The sequence below is a fragment of the Macrobrachium rosenbergii genome, chromosome 45 (assembly GCF_040412425.1).
Source record: "Macrobrachium rosenbergii isolate ZJJX-2024 chromosome 45, ASM4041242v1, whole genome shotgun sequence".
Classification (NCBI taxonomy): Eukaryota; Metazoa; Arthropoda; class Malacostraca; order Decapoda; family Palaemonidae; genus Macrobrachium; species Macrobrachium rosenbergii.
The window spans coordinates 32,720,676-32,742,175 of NC_089785.1; the positions used below are offsets into that span (position 1 = coordinate 32,720,676).

At 41.2% G+C, this 21,500-nt stretch overlaps 1 protein-coding gene across 4 annotated transcripts in view; it reads right to left on the reverse strand.

The window, feature by feature from the left end:
• wcd (U3 small nucleolar RNA-associated protein 18 homolog wicked) overlaps positions 1–21,500 on the reverse strand; it is a 99,927-nt gene that overhangs the window by 22,183 nt on the left and 56,244 nt on the right. The window contains exons 1-5 of one of the 4 annotated variants that reach the window (XM_067088955.1): positions 8,441–8,575; positions 3,621–4,017; positions 1,392–1,712; positions 673–1,068; positions 119–337 (exon numbers count right to left, since the gene is read on the reverse strand). In XM_067088955.1, the coding sequence (XP_066945056.1) occupies positions 119–337; positions 673–1,068; positions 1,392–1,712; positions 3,621–3,988 (1,304 nt within the window). In that variant the 5' untranslated portion in view covers positions 3,989–4,017; positions 8,441–8,575. Of the gene's footprint in view, positions 1–118; positions 338–672; positions 1,069–1,391; positions 1,713–3,620; positions 4,018–8,367; positions 8,576–21,500 lie in introns of those variants that run through there. The other 3 variants (XM_067088954.1, XM_067088957.1, XM_067088958.1) reach the window with 3 other exon arrangements.

A 21,500-nucleotide genomic window follows, 5' to 3' on the forward strand; every position in this document is an offset into this window, starting at 1 on the left:
CTCTGTGAATGTACAAGCAGCAAAAAGTGCAAACAAGTGCCAAAAATTTTATCATTTTTAAGCAACAAATGCATATGAGAGGACAGAGGCATGGAATTGTACACTTTGTAACACTTACTTAACATTTTCATCATCCTCATCAACCCAAGCCGGTTTCTTCTTTGGAGGAGACACCTCCATTTCATGTATATCAAATGGATCATCAGGGACGTTTGAGTCACAATTCCTTTTTCTGGAATTCTCTTCCTCTGGAGTGGATGGCAAAACAGATTCTTCCATGTCTTCATCTTCTTCTTCCTCTGCTCTGACACCTGCAAAGAGATCTCCAGCAAGTTCTCTGTAAAGAAAAAAAAAAAACATAAAACCCATTGCAGATAAAATAGGATTTATTTTTATGATCAGAGATGAAATAAAAGAAAAAACTGCAAAAGCACAGTCAGTCAAATTAGAAGACACGGACGTAGCAAGATGATGATCACAGTGAAAGCCTGAGATTCGTGATGCTGGATGTACCACGAATAAGGAAAATGTACGCAAGATTGAAGAGCATGGAGAGACGTCAATAAATCTTAATGGCTTTATTGGAAAATTTTCATTATATGTAAATGATATACAGTAAATCCCAGTAACTCTATCAATCATGGAAAAGAATGTTATGTGCAGTGCACTAACCTTTCTCTCTGTCTTAGTTTATCAAAGTAAACAGCATCAAAGGTGCTATATTTAATAGCACTTCCTTGTGTGCTGCTGGCATTATTCCCCTTCTTATCCTTTTTTGTGTCTATAACTATACTCAGTGGAGGCAACTCCTCAAAGGGCTGTTCCACATTTTCTTGTGAAGTAGAGTTTCTGCTCTCATGATCATCCTCAGCATCTGCAAGGCTTTCACATCTCTGCTCTGAGTCCATATTAGTCCCTTTGGCTTTTTTCTTAAGGTTCTTCTTCATTTTCTTCTTAGTTCCTGCATCTCCAGTTTGCTTTAAGCTATTTTTTTTATTTACTTGAGCCTTTATCTTAGATCCTTGAATTTTCTTCTTCTTTTTTGTCTTCCCTTTCTTAACAGCAGTACTGAAAAAATTAAGAAAGACAATTCATTATATAGTAGTTTAATAATACCTATGAGTTATACGACAATAATAAGGTGGCTTAAGGGGTTAGACCTTGGAACTTATTCTGAATAATGGGGAACACAAAGGAAATGAATTTGGACAGCCCAGTAGAAAGAGACCAAGAGTGAATGGAAGAAAAGTGAAAAGATACAAAGCAATGCAGGACCAAATAAGAAGCAGCATACCTCTGGGAATGTCTACAGTAAATTGTGCTGCCTCACTAAAGCCATACACATTTAGTCTCAAGGGCTATGTATATTGACAGAGAGAGAGAAAACATACCTTTCTTCTAATTTATCTGCCTTCAAAGGAATATTTTCTTGCACATTGCTACCACTATTAATTTTACTATCTCCTGTGTGTGGTCCTTGAAGAGCAGACAAGCCCTTTACAGAAAGCTTCTTATTTCTAATGTTTTTCTTTCCTTTCTTCTTCTTCTTCTCAAGATTTATCTTAGAGTCCTTATCTTTCTTTTTTTCCAGCATCTTTAAATTTTCACTGGAAAAGTCTGGCAACTGATGAACAACACACTTTTCAGCTGGGACTTCAAACTCTACCTTACTTGCTTTACTTTCCACAGGTTTCATTTCTAATATGTTCTCCCTGTAAGGAAAAAGAGCCACAATTATTTGATAATTATTTATCCTACCAACTGAATTATCTCCATATTCTCATAATGTTAAGTTAAGGTATTTGTCCTTAGAGGTAAGACAAATTTGAGCAAGGCAAAGAAGCAAAACAATTATTTGGAAAGCAATGAATGAAGCTGGATGCAAGTGGTTCTGTTTACAAATCTTTTTCAAAATATAAAAGAACTCTTAGGTCAGAAGGCAATCACTTGCTTTTGAATAAACATGAAATTTCTATAAGAACAAAAATTAACACTGCAATCTTTCATTAAGCTATACTGTATACAGTATATATGGATCACATGGTTTAAACATGTAATAAAGCACAGCTACAATTATCGACTGTGATACAAACATTCCACAAAAATGTAAAGCAAATCCCATTTGAGAAAGAGACCAAAGAACTGACTGATATCTTGAGCAACTGGATGGTTTGGGCTTGTGATGAAAAGGGGTAAGGCTCCCTTAATCAAACTAGCTGATGTTGGAGTATGGTAGCAGGATGAAGAACAATAATTACCTAGGTCCAGACAAGTATGGAAAAATGGCACAGATGAAGACCGAGCCAATGGGATTTTAGGTTGATACAGTAATACCTCGATCTTACGCGCTTCGAGTTGCATGAATTCACAGCCACGCGAACTTTTCACTGGAACCTAACTAATTGGCATACGTGGTTTTTTCACAGATAGGCGACATTTGCAAAATCTTCAAGAAACACTGCAGAAGTGGTTCTGTTTAATTTTGAAGTACTGTAATTTATAAGTTTTCATGCTTTCATGGGTAAAATTTGTATTATTTTTATTTTTGTACATAAATACTGTATGATACTAGCATACCTTACTTAAAATACACTAAAATCAATCAAAATCACAAAACAGCTGTCAATGAAAACATCTCTCTCTCTTGGTACTTTAGTGTTTGCTTTGACGTATACGTTGTATTTTTGTTCTCTCTCTCTCTCTCTCTCACCGAGATAAGAGAGAGATTTTTTATGCATATGCAACATGTATGTTTGTTTGTTTTGTATACTGTAGTTTTATAGATAAACATGATGTTACTTTGTTATTAATTTTTTTCATATTTTCCATGCTATAATCACAACTTTTTGCACTTGTATAGTAAATAACGGGTATTTAAAATTTGAAACAAATAAATATCAGTTCCCAGTCTTTTCTTGGATTCTTCGGAGCGAGGGGGGGGGTGTAACTGACTGTCAATTATCTTGACATATTGGCAGCAAAGGGGAGAAAGTGTTGCCCACAGATGGTCATAGGGATACTGAAAAATCTCTCTTTCTTTTTCCTTCATAAATCATGAATTTCCATCTTTTGATATCTAACATAAGAACAATTTCTCTCTCTCTCTTTCCAAAGTTATTCTCCCTTTCTTTGTCATGAATCATGAATAACTTCCCTCTTGATATATAAGAACACCGTCTCTCTCTCTCTCTCTCTCTCTCTCTCTCTCTCTCTCTCTCTCTCTCTCTCTCATGTTATTCTGTCTCTGTAATAATTCATAAATAATTTCACTCTCTTGATATTTAAGTAAAGACAACCCCTATCACTCTCTCTCTCTCTCTCTGTACTGTAATGAAATATGAATTACAGTATGATATTAAGCTAACTTTTAAATGAAATTAAAATGCTTTGTTAACATGATTTTGCCATACTTACGGTTTCAAATCTAGAAATAAGCATTTACTGTTTGTATTAGCATTTTCTAGTGACCGTACCAAACTTACATGAATCTTCGCTTAACACGAGGGGTTCTGGGACTTAACCTCGCGTAACTTCGAGGCATTAACAAAACAAAGCAGCATCATCTGAATGTAAGATGCATTTTAAAGTTGCTGATAAAAAAAAAAAAAGTGACATCTTACCCTTCAAAGCCTCCTGATGTTTTGAACATATCCGATGAGCTTTCTTCTTTAGATACAGCGTGAGGAGAACTCATCAGATCTTCATTAAGAATTGGTGAAGATAGGCCTGTCTTTATGTTGGTTTTTTTTTTCTTTACTTTCAGTGTCTTGGCCTTAAGTTTAGCCTTGACACTTTTCACAACAGTCCCTTCAGTTATGATCTTCTTCTTGACGTCTTTCATTTTCTTCTTTTTGACAACTTTGAGAGAGGCTTCTTTGGGAACACCAGCAATTTTATTCTTCTTCTTTTTTAATGTTGTTTTAGTCAATGTTTTCATGTACGGCATCTTTTTCATTGTGCCATTAACCTTTGGCATTTTAGCTACCATTTCAAATCGGCTTTTAACTTATCGGAAACCTGAAAGAGGACAAAACAAAGTTATACACTAACAATAAAACCAAAAATATCAAGTTACAGTATAAGCAAGACATACAATCAAGTTTGTGTCACAATCACAAGGTGGATTGAATTGGTTAGTACTGTGCAAAAGGAACTTGTTAAAAACATGACAGTCCACCAAAAATATAAGTAAGCTTTCCCAGGAAAAAAACAAAAAAACAAATCCTATGTGAAATTGAGCCCACTCAGTGGCAATAAGCACAAGAAATCCTGGAACAGTAATATGAAAGACTAGGGATGTGTGATATACATGTTCAGTAATTCATCTGTTCCCGCAGGCAGCTTCCAGAGCATGCTGGTCTTGCCGGCTCACCATGTTAGTACCCATAGTTCTCAGCCAACATTTTATGTGCTGTCAGATGGGACACTGCTGAAGATGTGGTCCCACTTTCATTTCATAAGTAAGCCACCTGTTGGACAGGTGACCCAAAAGTGACTAAGGAAGCAACATAATGCCGTCAGTTCCAGATGACGTATATTGACCTTTTCTTCCTGACACCACAGGCTTGAAGCAGCCACATCTAAAAGATAGACACCCACACCCTCCTAAAGGATGTTCAGGAACTACAATTGGTTTGGGGCAGTATACAACTGTTAACTGAATTTGAGGGACAAACACTGTATACAGTGGACCCCCGCCTATTCATGTTCTGGATTCACGGATTTCTCAGTGGAACATATGTACACATTATTCGCAGTATTTTTCATAGAGAAATATTCACAAATTACTGTATTTTCATATAATTTTCATGACTAAAAGCAATTTTCATGATAAAACTATTAAAATATTCAGGCATAAGCATTTTTAGAGGGTTTTTTGGTGTTTTGAACTATCAAAATAGGCAGTTATAAGTGTTTTTAGAAGTTTAAGTATTTGCAGAATTGAGCTATTCGCAGGGGGGTAGTGGTACGCATTCCCCGTGAATGCCAGGGGTCGACTGTCTATAACTTGGTACCAGGAATACTTCCCAGTATATTACTTTAATTGTACAGCTAGAACTTGCCTATTCATATGCTTTTAAATCAAGCTATGAACTCAAGCAATACTTCATTCCAATTTACTTTCCAAATCAACTTCTGATACTGGGATGCTGTTAAACTAGTTTCCAAGTTTATTTCGGTTAGCTTAGGCCTATTGTACATCAACCACAGCAATGAGATTAAACAGTTTTGGAGTAAAGATACAAAGTTTGGTAAATTTTTACTTTAATACTAGGCCCACTTGCACAAATGCCATGTTTGGTACCAGCCCCATGGGTATGAATATTGAAAGAAAGAGGGCAAATCTCGATTATGATAAATTTGCATTACAATTTAGTATGCTTTTTGTATTAAGCATATTAAAGAGACCTAAGAACAAAACAAAAAACCCAATGGTAAGAATTGGTACTAAAGTAAAATAATACCATATCCCAAACTTTCCTCACAATTATACCTTGAGTTAGAATACGAACATATTTTACTGCTTAACTTTCATTGTTTATCCTCTTGACAATCAAGAAAGATGGCTAGCTTTGTGCATGACTAAAACTGGTGTTTTCAAGAACACTATATCTTAGGTATGTATATATCCACTGGGGTATTATTACCTTATTTAACACCACATTTGGATACTGGAGGTTTTATGTTGGACTCTTCAGTCTGCTTAACATGCCTAAAGCAAATATCATACTAAAATCTATTGCAAATTTACTGTTACCAATATATTTACTAATGTGACCTTTGATTTTTTCTATGTTCTTTGTGTATATTTTTCATAGTCATGCAAATGGAGCCCCAGATCAGATTTTGTATGTCCCCAAGTGTTATGGGTGCATGAACAATGCTGAAACCTGATTGGTTCTTTTGTTTTAAGCTTTACCAATTAAGTTGGATTTTGTAAGTCAGGCATTACTTGATAAAAAACCAGTCCAGTTCACAGTCATTATTTGTTTGGTGAAGAAATATAAATCCTGTTTATTGATTTTTTTTTATAACTTCTTTCTTTTTACTATTTTGAACAAAATGTATTAGTCATGTACAGATAATGGAACCCCTTATACCCTCCCATTAAGGGGGAGTGGGAAACTGGGGTTTCAGGGTGGGGGGAAAATACAAAGAGTGAAATACAGGCTGTAGTCTAATCTGATTCTGAACAAGTAAGAATTACTGAACAATTGGTACATTCTTACTGTAAACCCTAATTATATTCCGAAGTTTAAAATATGATCCTGTTTGTGTTTAGAATGCTTCTGATGTTCATTTTGGTAGCCAATTATTAGGCTCAGCCTACTTTTCGAGATATTGGTCCCTCTTATATCCTACAATTATGGAGACCACAGTAGGAAAGTGCAGCTTTTGAGTAGGGGGGAAAATATAAGAGTGAAATAGAAAGATGTCACCAAATACATCCATGATACTTGCATGTTTTGATTGTGATTAAGGTAAGGCTAGTTACAGGTTTGTAAAAAGACATCACACAATAGTTGAGTAAGGAACTGGTAACCTAGATTTGGTTAATGTTGGGACAGGCGAAGGCCTGATGCCCTATACTAGGATAGGTGTGGTTAGGCTAGGTTGCAATGACATTTATTTTAATTTACATTACCGTAGGTTAGGTAATGTGGTGGGGTTAGACCCCAAACTAGGTAAGGACCAAGCATCCTAGGTTAGGTTAGGTGAGAGACCCGGGGGAGGAGAAGTGAAGCCTCCCAGGCTTGGTAAAGACCCTATACCACAGCTTATATGTGGGGATGCAGGGTGACAAAGCCTGGTAAAGACTTAGCACTAAGTTAGACAAAGTGGGGGATCCAGGTGGGGCACAGCCACCCTGCCTGTCTAGGTAAGAACCCAGCTCTTAAAGTCTGGTAAAACTGTGGGCTACTACCATGGCCTGCCACCCACCAACCAAGATATTTATAGTCTTTTATTTATGTTAATGCCTTTTGCTTTAGCTGATATTTACCATCCCTGTAAAACTGTACTACTTACTGACTTTTGTTTATGTTTAGGTCTTTTGTTCATGTATATAATCCTTACTGTCTTCTGTTTATGTTTTTACATTCATCCGAAGGGATTGGTGCTAAAAATGGTGCCCATTTTGCACGTGAACTGGTAGTACCCAAGCTAGAGGGCTGCGTTAGTAGCCTGCAATTTTACACAGGCAATTCTAAGTATTAGCTCCGTGCCTGTTTTTTCCTTTTCAACTGGTTTTTTCTACACTTTTAGGGCTTCTGATACTGGCGGTGCATTTGTCTGTTGTCGGTCAAATGGAATGTCCCTTCGCCGTGTTTAGTACTGGCCCCGGGGGGGGGGGGTTACCCATACATTAACAAATTACTGCACTTGCTGAACGGGGTATGATCCGTTCCACACAGACGTACCCGTGCTCTGTCTTGTGAAGATCGTGTATGGAAACCCCTTGTTGGATGGACTCAGGGGTTAATTACAGGTTAATTACATTCATGCGACAAAAATTGAAGGTAAATCCATAATTAGCAACCAAAAAACTGTATAAAAAGTCAAGTTAGAAGGAAATTACCACCCCAGAGCTACTACTAAGACCTAACTATACATAGGTCAGGTTAGGAGTGGAGAATGTCAAGGTTGGTGAAGTTAACTTGGCTACTATGTAAGGAGACGGCCACCTAAGTCACATCAAGCTCTTATATTTCACATCCTTTTTCGGGGAAAATGCCGAATACAGGGTCATAACTTACGCTATGGGGGGGGGGAGAAGGTGAGGCAAAGTCCCCCGCCCAGGGCAAGAAACGGCATCTGAGGTTAGGATAGGTTAAGGAAGTAGTCTTGTCCCCTTACTCTAGCATATATTTGCTTGGTTTTCCCATAGAACTACATAGTAGCTCCGCGGTGGCGACTGCCTTCTAACTTAACTTTTTCTACAGATTTCTGGTTGCTAACTATAAATTTACCTTTAATTTTCGGCGCTCGGGTGTAATTAACCTGTAATTAACCCCTGAAGTCCATTCAACAAGGGGTTTCCATACCCGACCTTCACAAGGCAGAGCACGGGTACGTCTGTGTGGAACGGATCATACCCCGTCCAGCAAGTGCAATAACTTGTTAACGTATGGGTACCCGCCCCCCAGAGCCAGTACTAAACACGGCGAAGGGACATTTCATTTGGCCGACAACAAACAGATGCATCGCAGTATCAGAACCCGTAAAAGTGTAGAAGAGACCAGTTGAAAAGGTAAAATCAGGCGCGGATTTAATATACCCGTGCTCCGTCTCGTGAAGATCAGGAACCAAAGTACGATAAGAAACTGCCATTTTACGCTAAATTCGCGACGCGTATCTATTACTTACATCTACCAACATAAAGTTATCGATATCAGAATGCACGTGAGTTTGATCCAGCGACGAATTGCAAATTAATTGCCGGGAAAAGGAACGAGTCTTGCAGACTTTTGAAGCAACGAGAAATCACGTTGGTCACCAATGTTTACTTTTCTTCTTCTATGAAATTCAATCTTGACTCTTGAACGTCAGAAGTTCAACGGCTAACCTATCTAACGGCTTCCTTTTCTTTGCATTTTGTTATTTAATTTGTTAGTGACATCTTTCTACGCCATAAATCCCAATGGAAAAAGAAACAAAATTATATTACTGTGCACAAGATGATTTTACATAGGATTAGGATTCAAACACACCGTATACTAAAGTAGAAATGATCTTATCCCTTTTTACATTTGAAGATTAAGGAACTGGACTAAACTTGGTCTCCGGTTCTCAAGCTACATGTAAAAAGGCCATTTTACTTTATCACATGATAAAAAAAACGCTTGAATTGTTTAGAAACATGTTAGAATGTTAAATGGAAAGTCATTAAGTTATCGATTTTCCGGTGCTTGCTGTACTTCCATTCCCGGTCAGTTGCCTTTAGAAATATTCTGTAAAATAAGGCTCACTTGGTTAGGACATAATCTAGCAATCTGTATTTAAAATGTTATTTTTTGTGGAATATAAGACTGATCTCACCTGTCCTGTTTACAAGATTACAAAACATTCCCCCCCCCCCTCCCTGTACTTTAATCGGACACAGAACTAGAGGCTATGGCCAAACCACTTTAGACACCCTCACATTTAATGATTTTGATTCTTTGACAAAAGTTGATGAGATCATTAACTCCAAGCTTCCTTTTTCCACGAAACTTGAAATTCCCCCCAAAAGTTGCTAACGAGTTGATTTCTGTCCATAAGGCTTCCTATATTCAAGATAAGGGTATTAAGTTGGCCATATGCTAGCATAGGCTCTTGATCATAGAAAAGAATTAGAATTGAGACAATGCTTTATTAATATTTACTTTATCAAATATGATACAAGAAAAACTTTTTTATATTACATAAATTACTTTTGACAACAAATTTATTCTAATTACTTGAGCTGCTTAGACACGTCACTTTGGTAAATAATATTTAATATGACAGATTAAATGAAGGCAATTTGGTAATTCTATATATTAGCTCCGCGACTGTTTTTTCCTTTTCAATTGTTTTTTTCTACACTTTTAGGGGTTCTGATACTGGCGGTGCATCTGTTTGTTGTCGGCCAAATGGAATGTCCCTTCGCCGTGTTTAGTACTGGCCCAGGGGGAGGAGGTGTTTGGGTACCCATACGTTAATAAGTTATTGCACTTGCAGGACGGGATATGAACCGTGCTCTGCCTTGTGAAGTTCGCGTATGGAAACCTCTTGTTGGATGGACTTCAGGGGTTAATTACACTCGAGCGCCAAAAAAATTAAAGGTAAATTCATAATTAGCAACCAAAAACCTGTAGAAAAAGTCAAGTTAGAGGCAGTCGCCGACGCGGAGCTACTACATAGTTCTACAGACAATTTAAAATAAGAGATTTCATGGCCGTATAAGAAACTACCTCATACACATGCACAGTAATGTCAGTCTTACTAATTTGGTGGGCATTCTTTGGGTCATTATTTGGTGAAACTGAGAACTACTACCGCGGCCTGCTCCCAGCCAGTCACTGATCGGAATATTTACGGCCTTTTATTTATGCTTTTTTTTTTTTTTTTTTTTTAAGTTTATGATATTTACCGTCTTTTTTGTGTTTTTACGCTCATCCTCAACAGGTTGGTACTAAACACGGTGCTTATTTTGCTCATAAACTGGTATAGTTTCCGAATCTATACGGGCGCGGTAGTTGTTTTCAGTTTTACCCAAAAAATCTACACAGTGCCTTTCCTTTCTAACACCCGTCGCTATTTATTTCATCATGGCATTTCTGTACAAAAATCTTGTTTATCACGTCACCTATTTGCATTTTCGTTATTCATTTCTCCTCGAACCGAATTTATTTCAAGCGGCGTCCCTTTACGGATGGCGTCTCTGGAGAATTCTTCTCAATGTCTTCATGGCTCGACAAACAATAGCAAAATTAATAAAACAAAATGTTCATATGAATTAGAACTTTGAATTTCTCTTCTGCCTTAAACACATTATGACTAAGTCAAAATTCTATATCAATTCTTGTATAAAAATATTTTAAATTATGATCTCAATGATTTTAACGAATTAGGTCATAGGACCACACAATGTAATGTATGGTTGAAGTCGCGTTTCTTTAGTCTTTTTGGGAGGAACAATTGAGTCTCCTAGAAATTGATACTTGGTTCTTAAGTCTATTTCGATTCTGACTTAAACAGTGTTGCCATATTACCGCATTTTGAACCAGGTCCTAGCCCTTTGTTGGCAGAGTCGGTTGAGCTTCAGACTGTTACTCGATGGGCCGGAGTTCAATTCCTGTGGCCGGCTGATGAAAAGTTAGAGGTATTTATTTCTGGTGATAGAAATTCATTTCTCGCTATAATGCGGTTCGGATTCCACAATAAGCTGTAGGCCCCGTTGCTAAGTAACCAATTGGCTCTTAGCCACGTAAAATAAGTCTAATCCTTCGGGCCAGCCCTAGGAGAGCTGTTAATCAGCTCAGTGGTCTGGTAAAACTAAGGTATACTTAACTTTTTGCACCAGATCCAGAGTACTGGTTTCAAATCTAGCGTATAAAAATCCATCGGACAGGTTTAGCGCATATACCAGATTTTCACAATATTTCCATTTTTCAGACAAACATTAAATGCAATTATAAATGAGGATTATCCCTTTAAAATACTCATCAATAGATGAATAGTGGTAATTATGTAAATAATTGTAAATGGTTTATTTTACATATATCTTTTATATGTAAAATAAACTATTTCAGTTTGCAAATTCGGTTTGTGTTCTATCATTCCAGAATATTATTATGCAAATTAGAATGTTTTGTTTTCAACACAATACATCTGAAATAATGAAGGCAAACATTTCCTGCCAAGATTAGCACACTCAAATGAAAATAGTCCTCGCCCCGGGACCCAACCCCCTCTTTGGGGGCGCCATAAAAGACTTTGCCCCCGGGCGCCAGCAACCCTCACGACCCCACTGGGCGGAGAGTCCTTTTGCAACCTTGAGAGAATTATGATAATCTCCCAAGAGAAGAAGAGCACGACAATGATTCTTTCAACTAAATTATGTAACATTGTCAATTTAAATTGTTCAGGAAACTCAAACGTATCCCGCCATAAAGGCCATTATTTAGGGGAAAATTTAAAAAATCTGGAGTTAGAATACACTCCCTCGTTGTAATTATTCAGGACACTATTCTACACATTTTTATGCAAGCCATATTTACATAATTTCATTCTCAACAATTTTCGGTCATAAAATAAAAACTTTATTTAAAAATAACAAATTAATTTCACTGCAATTTTTTTTCATCACCAAAAGTGAAATAAAAAGGATCTGGTGGTATTATTAGAAAAAAAGATTCTCTTTTGCAGGGTGTTCAAGAGCAAGTACCAGTGCCAGTACAAGACTGGCTGAATCTATAATATTACAGGCTACTGAAGAGCAAGCACAAGGCTGGCTGAACCTATGAAGTTACAGGCTGTCGAAGAGCAAGAGCCCGTGCCAGCACAAGGCTGGCTGAATCTGCAAGGTTACAGGCTGCCGAAGAGCAAGAGCCCGTGCCAGCACAAGGCTGGCTGAATCTGCAAGGTTACAGGCTGCCGAAGAGCAAGAGCCCGTGCCAGCACAAGGCTGGCTGAGTCTGCAAGGTTGCAGGCTGCCGAAGAGCAGGAGCCAATGCCAGCACAAGGCTGGCTGAATCTATAAAGTTACAGGCTGCTGAAGAGCAAGAGCCTGTGCCCAGCACAAGGTTGGCAGAATCTGTAAAGTTACAGGCTGCTGAAGAGCAAGAGCCTGTGCCCAGCACAAGGCTGGCAGAATCTGTAAAGTTACAGGCTGCTGAAGAGCAAGAGCCTGTGCCCAGCACAAGGTTGGCAGAATCTGTAAAGTTACAGGCTGCTGAAGAGCAGAGCCTGTGCCAGCACAAGGCTGGCAGAATCTGTAAAGTTACAGGCTGCTGAAGAGCAAGAGCCTGTGTCCAGCACAAGGTTGGCAGAATCTGTAAAGTTACAGGCTGCTGAAGAGCAAGAGCCTGTGCCAGCACAAGGCTGGCAGAATCTGTAAAGTTACAGGCTGCTGAAGAGCAAGAGCCTGTGCCCAGCACAAGGTTGGCAGAATCTGTAAAGTTACAGGCTGCTGAAGAGCAGAGCCTGTGCCAGCACAAGGCTGGCAGAATCTGTAAAGTTACAGGCTGCTGAAGAGCAAGAGCCTGTGCCCAGCACAAGGTTGGCAGAATCTGTAAAGTTACAGGCTGCTGAAGAGCAAGAGCCTGTGCCCAGCACAAGGTTGGCAGAATCTGTAAAGTTACAGGCTGCTGAAGAGCAAGAGCCTGTGCCAGCACAAGGCTGGCAGAATCTGTAAAGTTACAGGCTGCTGAAGAGCAAGAGCCTGTGCCCAGCACAAGGTTGGCAGAATCTGTAAAGTTACAGGCTGCTGAAGAGCAAGAGCCTGTGCCCAGCACAAGGCTGGCAGAATCTGTAAAGTTACAGGCTGCTGAAGAGCAAGAGCCTGTGCCCAGCACAAGGTTGGCAGAATCTTTAAGGTTACAGGCTGCTGAAGAGCAAGAGCCTGTGCCCAGCACAAGGCTGGCAGAATCTGTAAAGTTACAGGCTGCTGAAGAGCAAGAGCCTGTGCCCAGCACAAGGTTGGCAGAATCTGTAAAGTTACAGGCTGCTGAAGAGCAGAGCCTGTGCCAGCACAAGGCTGGCAGAATCTGTAAAGTTACAGGCTGCTGAAGAGCAAGAGCCTGTGCCCAGCACAAGGTTGGCAGAATCTGTAAAGTTACAGGCTGCTGAAGAGCAAGAGCCTGTGCCCAGCACAAGGCTGGCAGAATCTGTAAAGTTACAGGCTGCTGAAGAGCAAGAGCCTGTGCCCAGCACAAGGCTGGCAGAATCTGTAAAGTTACAGGCTGCTGAAGAGCAAGAGCCTGTGCCCAGCACAAGGCTGGCTGGATCTATAAGGTTACAGGCTGCTGAAGAGCAAGAGCCTGTGCCCAGCACAAGGCTGGCTATATCTTTAAGGTTACAGGCTGCTGAAGAGCAAGAGCCTGTGCCCAGCACAAGGCTGGCTATATCTTTAAGGTTACAGGCTGCTGAAGAGCAAGAGCCTGTGCCATCTCAAAGCTGGCTGAATCTATAAAGTTGCATTCTGCTGAAGAGCAAAACCCTGAGCTTAGCACAAAGCTGGCTGAACCTAGGTAGTAGTAATAGTCAATACTTGGCGTATTTCAGGGTTTTTAAATAAAGACTTAAGTCTCCTAGACCTCAAATTACATAGGTTTAAGTATCAGGCAAACATGGGACACTTTCAGTGGAAAGTGGATGGCCACTAAGTGGTCATTGGTCACCCGCACTCAGTGATTATCTTGCCACTAAGTGGTCATGATCACCCACTTAGTGGGAAGCTGATAATATCAGGTTGTACAGCTGTGTGGCCAAGAGATAGACCTTTAGCCACTTGTATCCACTCTAATTTTAGTGTTGTCCACTTTTAGTGGTTCGTCTGCGGTCTTTCTTACCGACACATGTTCCCTTTTTATATTTTAGTGGCCAGCCACTTTGCACTAAAAGCATCCTGTGTGCGGGCAGCCTAATTCAGCTCACTCGTTTACCTTCAACTAGAATGTGAATGGCGAACCATCAAAAGAGGAATATGTTTTTGATTTGGTCATGTAGGGGAAAAAAAAGAACCTTCGTTCCAAAATCCTAATTCAAGACAACTCCCGAGGGTAGAGAGACTGAAGTTGATCCCCAGTGCCACTCAAGGGATGTGTCCTCGTTTTCCTCAGGGCAGACAGTCCAGGATTTGGTAAGAATCACAAAATGATGAATTAAGAAAACAATAATGTAAATGATGACAAACTTGTGAGGCATTAAGAGTGAGTTCTGCTGGCATAATATCAGATCAGACTCAAAAGAATTTGCTGGAAACCCCTTAATTCACAATCAATGGACAGAGCTCCAGTTGGGTATTTCTTTGGCTCAGACCTTCCACAGGTGCCCTGAAGCCTCTCGTGTAGATCAGTCTGCTTAGCTTAGTCCCATTTATTTACGGGGTTCGTGTTTTGGGTGAGCTGCTTCCATCTACCTCTGTGGAGCTCTTCTGCTTCATCAAGTCCCTTCTTTCTAGTCCTCCCTCACACGGTCCCTCCATCTTCTACCCTACACTCCCATCTCCATAGCATGCCTTCCAATATGGTCTTCCTCCCTTCTCAGTAGGTGTCTGTACCATCTGTCTCAACTTCCTGCGCTTTCTTTGACATTTACATCCACCTTTGTTGACTCTCTGATATACTCATTCCTAATTAATCCTATCTCCCCTCCTTACGCCAGACATCCATCTTAACGTTCAAATCTCTAATGCATTCATTTTCTTATTCTGCGCCTTTGGAAGTTGCCCTTTAGTCTTAATGGCACAATTTTGTCACAAAGGACTCCAGAGGCAGCCCTCCAATTGTTCCAACCTGCTTGTATCCAATGTTTTACTTCCTCACCCGTTCTTCCACCAGCCTCTACTTTAGACCCCAAGTACTTGAACTTGTCTACTCTATGTCTTCTCCACCCAACCTTGTACTCCCACTGCAATGGTTGTAGGCCTACATATAGCCCATCAATTAATTTCATGGCCCTATGATATACTTTCTGCTATATATGCAAAATTATAGCAGTCTTATTAATTATACGGACACTGCTGAGGTCATTACTTAAGGCAGATCAATTTTTATTTGATAAATTGGAATGATAAATTATCTTCAAGCATAATGTCAGTTTTTTAACACTATCCATTTGCTTACTGATTATCGTTAGGTACAAAAATCTGTAAGAGGTGCAAAAAAACCAGCAGGTAAAAGAGAACTGCTACTTTATTCAAGATCCAGGCAGTTGATAAATTGACTGAATGATAAAGACAATGATTGAGATATCTTCCTGAGGTCGATAATAATTAACAATAATTACAGCGAACGAGTATTTACAATGTAAAAATAGACAGAACTTAAATGGATATAATTTTGATGCCTGTGAACAAGAAATACAAGATACACAACTGACAACATGTGAACAAAATATACACAGTTTAAATTAAAATTCGCGTGACCTGGCACGTTAGGCGTGACCTACTTTATTCAAGATCGGGACGTCACAGAAAACTTGCTCAGCGGAGACTTAACAAATCTACACAATGCAGCTGAAGGAGGGCCGATCTGCACATGCGTCAAGTGGGAAGGCATATATATATAACATTGCAATTAGATGTGCCTTTTATTTCTAATACTCGTCGCTATTAATTTCATTATGGCATTTCTCTACAAACATATTGTTTTTCACGTCGATAATATTTGCATTTTTGTGATTCATTTTCCTTGAACCGAATTTATTTCAATGCCCTTTAAAATGGCATCTTTACAGAACTCAAAATGGATATGGCTTTGATGCAATAGCAATAATTTCCTATTCTGGCAATAAAAACGGATGACTAGGTCATAACTATAAAAGGATTCTTGCATAAAAACATCCAGAATCATGAAGTCCTAAATGTACATCTAGCTAGCCAATGTGTCTGCACTATTTATATAGCGACTGGAGTCTCCTAAGAAGAATTAGTCCAGGATTATTATATCTTTAATTCACTATATACATCATCTAATTACTGTAATTAGAGTGCTAATGGAGAAACTGAAAGCGGAATATATAGATTTGGCCACGAAGCAGTGTTGCTGCCAGATCATTTTTTTTAATCAGCATTTTCTTTAAAAAAAAAATCTTTAGCCATGATATCAATTTATAAAATATCTACTATATTTTGTGTATTTACACATACAGTAATTGGGGAGAAATAATTTCATTACAAGCATTTCTCTGCACAAACATATTGTTTTTAGTCATCTGAACACAAACAAAATTCATTACAAAGTTCCCTTGAACCAAATTTATTTCAATAAAATTAAAGGCGGTTTTACAAATACTAAATCTTTACAGAATAGTTCAGTTTTACCGGTAGTTTCTTGGACATTCAAGAAATTACTTTTGGTCACATGAACAAGCCCAATAACAAAGTACACATATCTTGACTCAGGCTGTCATATAACTTTCCTAACCTCTGTTTGCAAAGTAAAAACTTAGACCAGACTTTCATAAATCGTTTGTAAATGCAGGCGGAACGGTTTAAATCGCAAAACATCCAGAATCATCATAGATGGAGCCCGTTCACAAGTGTTCCTTTCAAATTACATCTCCGCTGATGATTAATCACTATAGGGGTTGAAACTGGATATAACAGTTCCAAGTACAGTGTTAGATAATAAGTCACTTCTGTACGCTGGGCTGAGGACGGGGAGTCTGAGGGAGAGACTTCTGCAACCTTGAGAGAATTATGATAATCACCCAAGAGAAGATCAGAGCTAATTACTGATAATTAAGATAGTTAATGGAAAATTATTGAGGAAACTCAAAAGCAACTCAAACGTATCCCGCCATAAAGGCCATTATTTCTCTATGGAAAATTTGTAGGGAATGTGGAGTTAGACGGAGTCATCCACTGAAATTATCCATAACACTATATAACATAATTTTATGCAAGAAATATATATAACTACATTCTCATCAATTTTAGGACATAAAATAAACCTGTATTTAAAAACAGTAAATTGACCACACGCAATTTTTTCAACTACATTATAAAATAAAATGGATCTGGTGATATTGGAGAAACACATTTCAGTGCCTATAATTTTCTTTTTACAGCTGCTGAAGAGCAAGTGAGTGTCAGCACAAGGCTGGCTGAATGTATAGTTACACATTATAGAGGAGCCCGTGCCATCAGAAGGTTGGACTAAATCTATAAAGTTACAGACTGCTGAAATGTAAGAGCCTGTGCCAGCAAAAGGCCAATAGAAATATAGCTGAAGAGCAATAGCCTGTGCCAGCACCAGGCTAGCTGAATGTATATAAAGTTACAGGCTGCTAAAGAGTAGAGCCAGTGTCAGCACAAGACTAGATGAATGTATAAAGTTACAGGCTGCTGAAGGGCAAGAGCCTGTGCTAGCACAAGGTCGGCTGACCTACAAAGCCACAGGCTGCTGAAGAGCAATAGTCTGTGCCAGCACAAGGCCGGCTGAATCTACAAAGTTACAGGCTGCTGAAGGGCAAGAGCCCAGCAGCAATCGGGCTGAATCTACAGTTACAGGCTGCTGAAGAGCAATAGTCTGTGCCAGCACAAGGCTGATTGAACCCACAAAGTTACAGGCTGCTGAATATATATTCGTAAGAGCATAAGTGTCATTGAACTCACAGTTACAGGCTGCCGAAGAGCAAGAGCCTGTGCAACACTAGGCTGGCTGAATCTATAAAGTTACAGGCTGCTGAAGGGCAGAGCCTGTGTTAGCACAAGGCCGGCTGAATCTACAAAGTTATATTGCCATATAGTTCAAAGCAGCACGGCGTCACAGAATTAATAAAGCTGCTGGTGGCTGCTGAAGAGCACAGTTCGTGCCAGCACAAGGTCGGCTGAATCTATAAAATTACAGGCTGCTGAAGGGCAGAGCTCAGCAGCACATCTATTGAATCTACAGTTACAGGCTGCTGAAGAGCAAGGTCTGTGCCAGCACAAGGCCGGCTGAATCTATAAAGTTACAGGCTGCTGAAGGCAAGAGCGCTCAAAGCAAGCACAAGGCCGGCTGAATTGTCTACAAAGTTGTTGGTAGGCTGCTGAAGGTTATTAGTTCAGCCAGCACAAGGCCGCTGAATCTACAAAGCTACAGGTGGCTGCTGAAGGGCAAGAGCCTGCACCAGCACAAGGTTGGCTAATTCGGCTAGTGTTACAGTGGCTGCTGAAGAGCATAGTCTGTGCCAGCACAAGGCCGGCTGAATCCACAGTTACAGGCTGCTGAAGAGCAAGAGCTCAGCAACACCAGGCTGGCTGAATCTATAAAAGTTACAGGCTGCTGAAGGGCAAGATGCCTGTTAGCACAAGGTCGGCTGAATCTACAGTTACAGGCCGCCGAAGAGCACAGGTCTCGCCAGCACAAGGCCGGCTGAATCTACAAAGTTACAGGCTGCTGAAGAGCAATAGTCTGTGCCAGCACAAGGCCGGCTGAATCTACAAAGTTACAGGCTGCTGAAGAGCAAGAGCCTGTGCAACACTAGGCTGGCTGAATCTATAAAGCGCTGCGGCCGAAGGGCAAGAGCCCGTGCTAGCACAAGGCCGGCTGAATCTACAGTTACAGGCTGCTGAAGGGCAAGAGCCTGTGCTAGCACAAGGCCGGCTGAATCTACAGTTACAGGCTGCTGAAGAGCAAGAGCCTGTGCAACACTAGGCTGGCTGAATTCCATAGTTACAGGCTGCTGAAGAGCAGCAGTTTGTGCAACACTTGATTATTGAATCTATAAAGTTACAGGCTGCTGAAGAGCAAGAGCCTGTGCAACACTAGCTGGCTGACCTATAAAGTTACAGGCTGCTGAAGAGCAAGAGCCTGTGCAACACTCAGGGCTGGCTGAATCTATAAAGTTACAGGCCGTTGAAGAGCATAGTCTGTGCCAGCACAAGGCCGGCTGAATAATCTACAAAGTTACAGGCTGCTGAAGAGCACAGTCTGTGCCAGCACAAGGCCGGTTGACCTACAGTTACAGGCTGCTGAAGAGCAAGAGCCTGTGCAACATTAGGCTGGCTGAATCTACAAAGTTACAGGCTGCTGAAGGGCAAGAGCCTGTGCTAGCACAAGGCCGGCTGAATCTACAAAGTTACAGGCTGCTGAAGAGCAATAGTCTGTGCCAGCACAATGGCTGAATCTACAGTGCGCAGGCTGCTGAAGACACACTGTGCCAGCACAGGTCAAGAATCTACAAAGTTACAGGTTGCTGAAGAGCAAGAGCCTGTGCAACACTTAGCTGGCTGAATCTATAAAGTTACAGGTTGCTGAAGGGCAAGAGCTCAGCAGCACAAGGCCGGCTGAATTCACAGTTACAGGCTGCTGAAGGGCAAGAGCCTGTGCTAGCACAAGTGTCGGCTGAATTCCACAAAGTTACAGGCTGCTGAAGAGCAAGAGCCTGTTGCAACACTAGGCTGGCTGAATCTATAAAGTTACAGGCTGTTGAAGAGCAAGAGCCTGTGCAACACTAGGTTGGCTGAATCTATAAAGTTACAGGCTGCTGAAGAGCAAGAGCCTGTGCAACACTAGGCTGCTGAATCTATAAAGTTACAGGCTGCTGAAGAGCAAGAGCCTGTGCAACACTAGGCTGGCTGAATCTATAAAGCCAGGCTGCTGAAGAGCATAGTCTGTGCCAGCACACAGTCGTGGCTGAATCTACAAAGTTACAGGCTGCTGAAGAGCAATAGTCTGTGCCAGCACAAGGCCGGCTGAATCTATAAAGTTACAGGATGCTGAAGAGCAAGAGCCTGTGCCAGCACAAGGCTGGCTGAATCTACAAAGTTACAGGCTGCTGAAGAGCAAGAGCCTGTGCCAGCACAAGGCTGGCTGAATCTCCAAAGTTACAGGCTGCTGAAGAGCAACATTCGTGCAACACCAGGCTGGCTGAATCTATAAAGTTACAGGTCGCTGAAGAGCAGAGCCTGTGCCAGCACAAGGTCGGCTGAATCTACAGTTACAGGCTGCTGAAGAGCAAGAGCCTGTGCCAGCACAAGGCTGGCTGAATCTACAAAGTTACAGGCTGAAGAGCAGAGCGCCTGTGCCAGCACAAGGCCGGCTGAATCTCACAGTTACAGGCTGCTGAAGAGCAGAGCCTGTGCCAGTTACCGCGTCGGTTGAATCTACAAAGTTACAGGGTGCTGAAGAGCAAGAGCCTGTGCCAGCACAAGGCTGGCTGAATCTCCAAAGTTACAGGCTGCTGAAGAGAAGAGCCTGTGCAACACTAGGCTGGCTGAATCTATAAAGTTACAGGCTGCTGAAGAGCAAGAGCCTGTGCCAGCACAAGGCCGGCTGAATCTACAGTTACAGGCTGCTGAAGAGCAGACTGTGCCAGCACAAGGCTGGCTGAATTTCCAAAGCTACAGGCCAAGTTGAAGAGCAAGAGTTCGTGCCAGCACAAGGCCGGCTGAATCTACAAAGTTACAGGTGGCTGCTGAAGAGCAGATCTGTGCCAGCACAAGGTTGGCTGGAATCTCCAAAGCTACAGGCTGCCGAAGAGCAAGAGCCTGTGCAACACTAGGCTGGCTGAACTACAGTTACAGGCTGCTGAAGATAAGAGCCTGTGCCAGCTCAAGGCCGGCTGAATCTACAAAGTTACAGGCTGCTGAAGAGCAAGAGCCAAAACACCAGGCCACACTGAGGGGCAAAGTTGCTACAGGCTGCTGAAGAGCAAGAGCCTGTGCCAGCACAAGGCCGGCTGAATCTACAAAGTTACAGGTTGCTGAGCAAGAGCCTGTGCAACACTAGGCTGGCTGAATCTATAAAGTTACAGGTCTGCTGAAGAGCAAGAGTCTGTGCCAGCACAAAGGCCGGGCTGATCTGGCAGTTACAGGCTGCTGAAGAGCAAGAGCCTCCAGCCAGCACAAGGTCAGGCTGAATCTATACAAAGTTACAGGCTGCTGAAGAGCAGAGCTTTCCAGCAGCACAAGGCTGGCTGAATCTCCAAAGTTACAGGCTGTTGAAGAGCAAGAGCCTGTGCAACACTAGGCTGGCTGAATCTATAGCAAGTTACAGGTTGCTGAAGAGCAAGAGCCTGTGCCAGCACAAGGCCGGCTGAATCTACAGTTGCTGTTGTTGAAGAAGGCACAGCCAGCACAAGGCCGGCTGAATCTACAAAGTTACAGGCTGCTGAAGAGCAGAGGCCACCAGTGCCAGCACAAGGCTGGCTGACCTGGCAGTTACAGGCTGTTGAAGAGCAAGATTTGTGCCAGCACAAGGCTGGCTGAATCTACAGTTACAGGCTGCTGAAGAGCAGAGCCTGTGCCAGCACAAGGTCATTCGAATTCCACAGTTACAGGCTGGCTGAAGAGCAGATCTGTGCCAGCACAAGGCTGGCTGAAT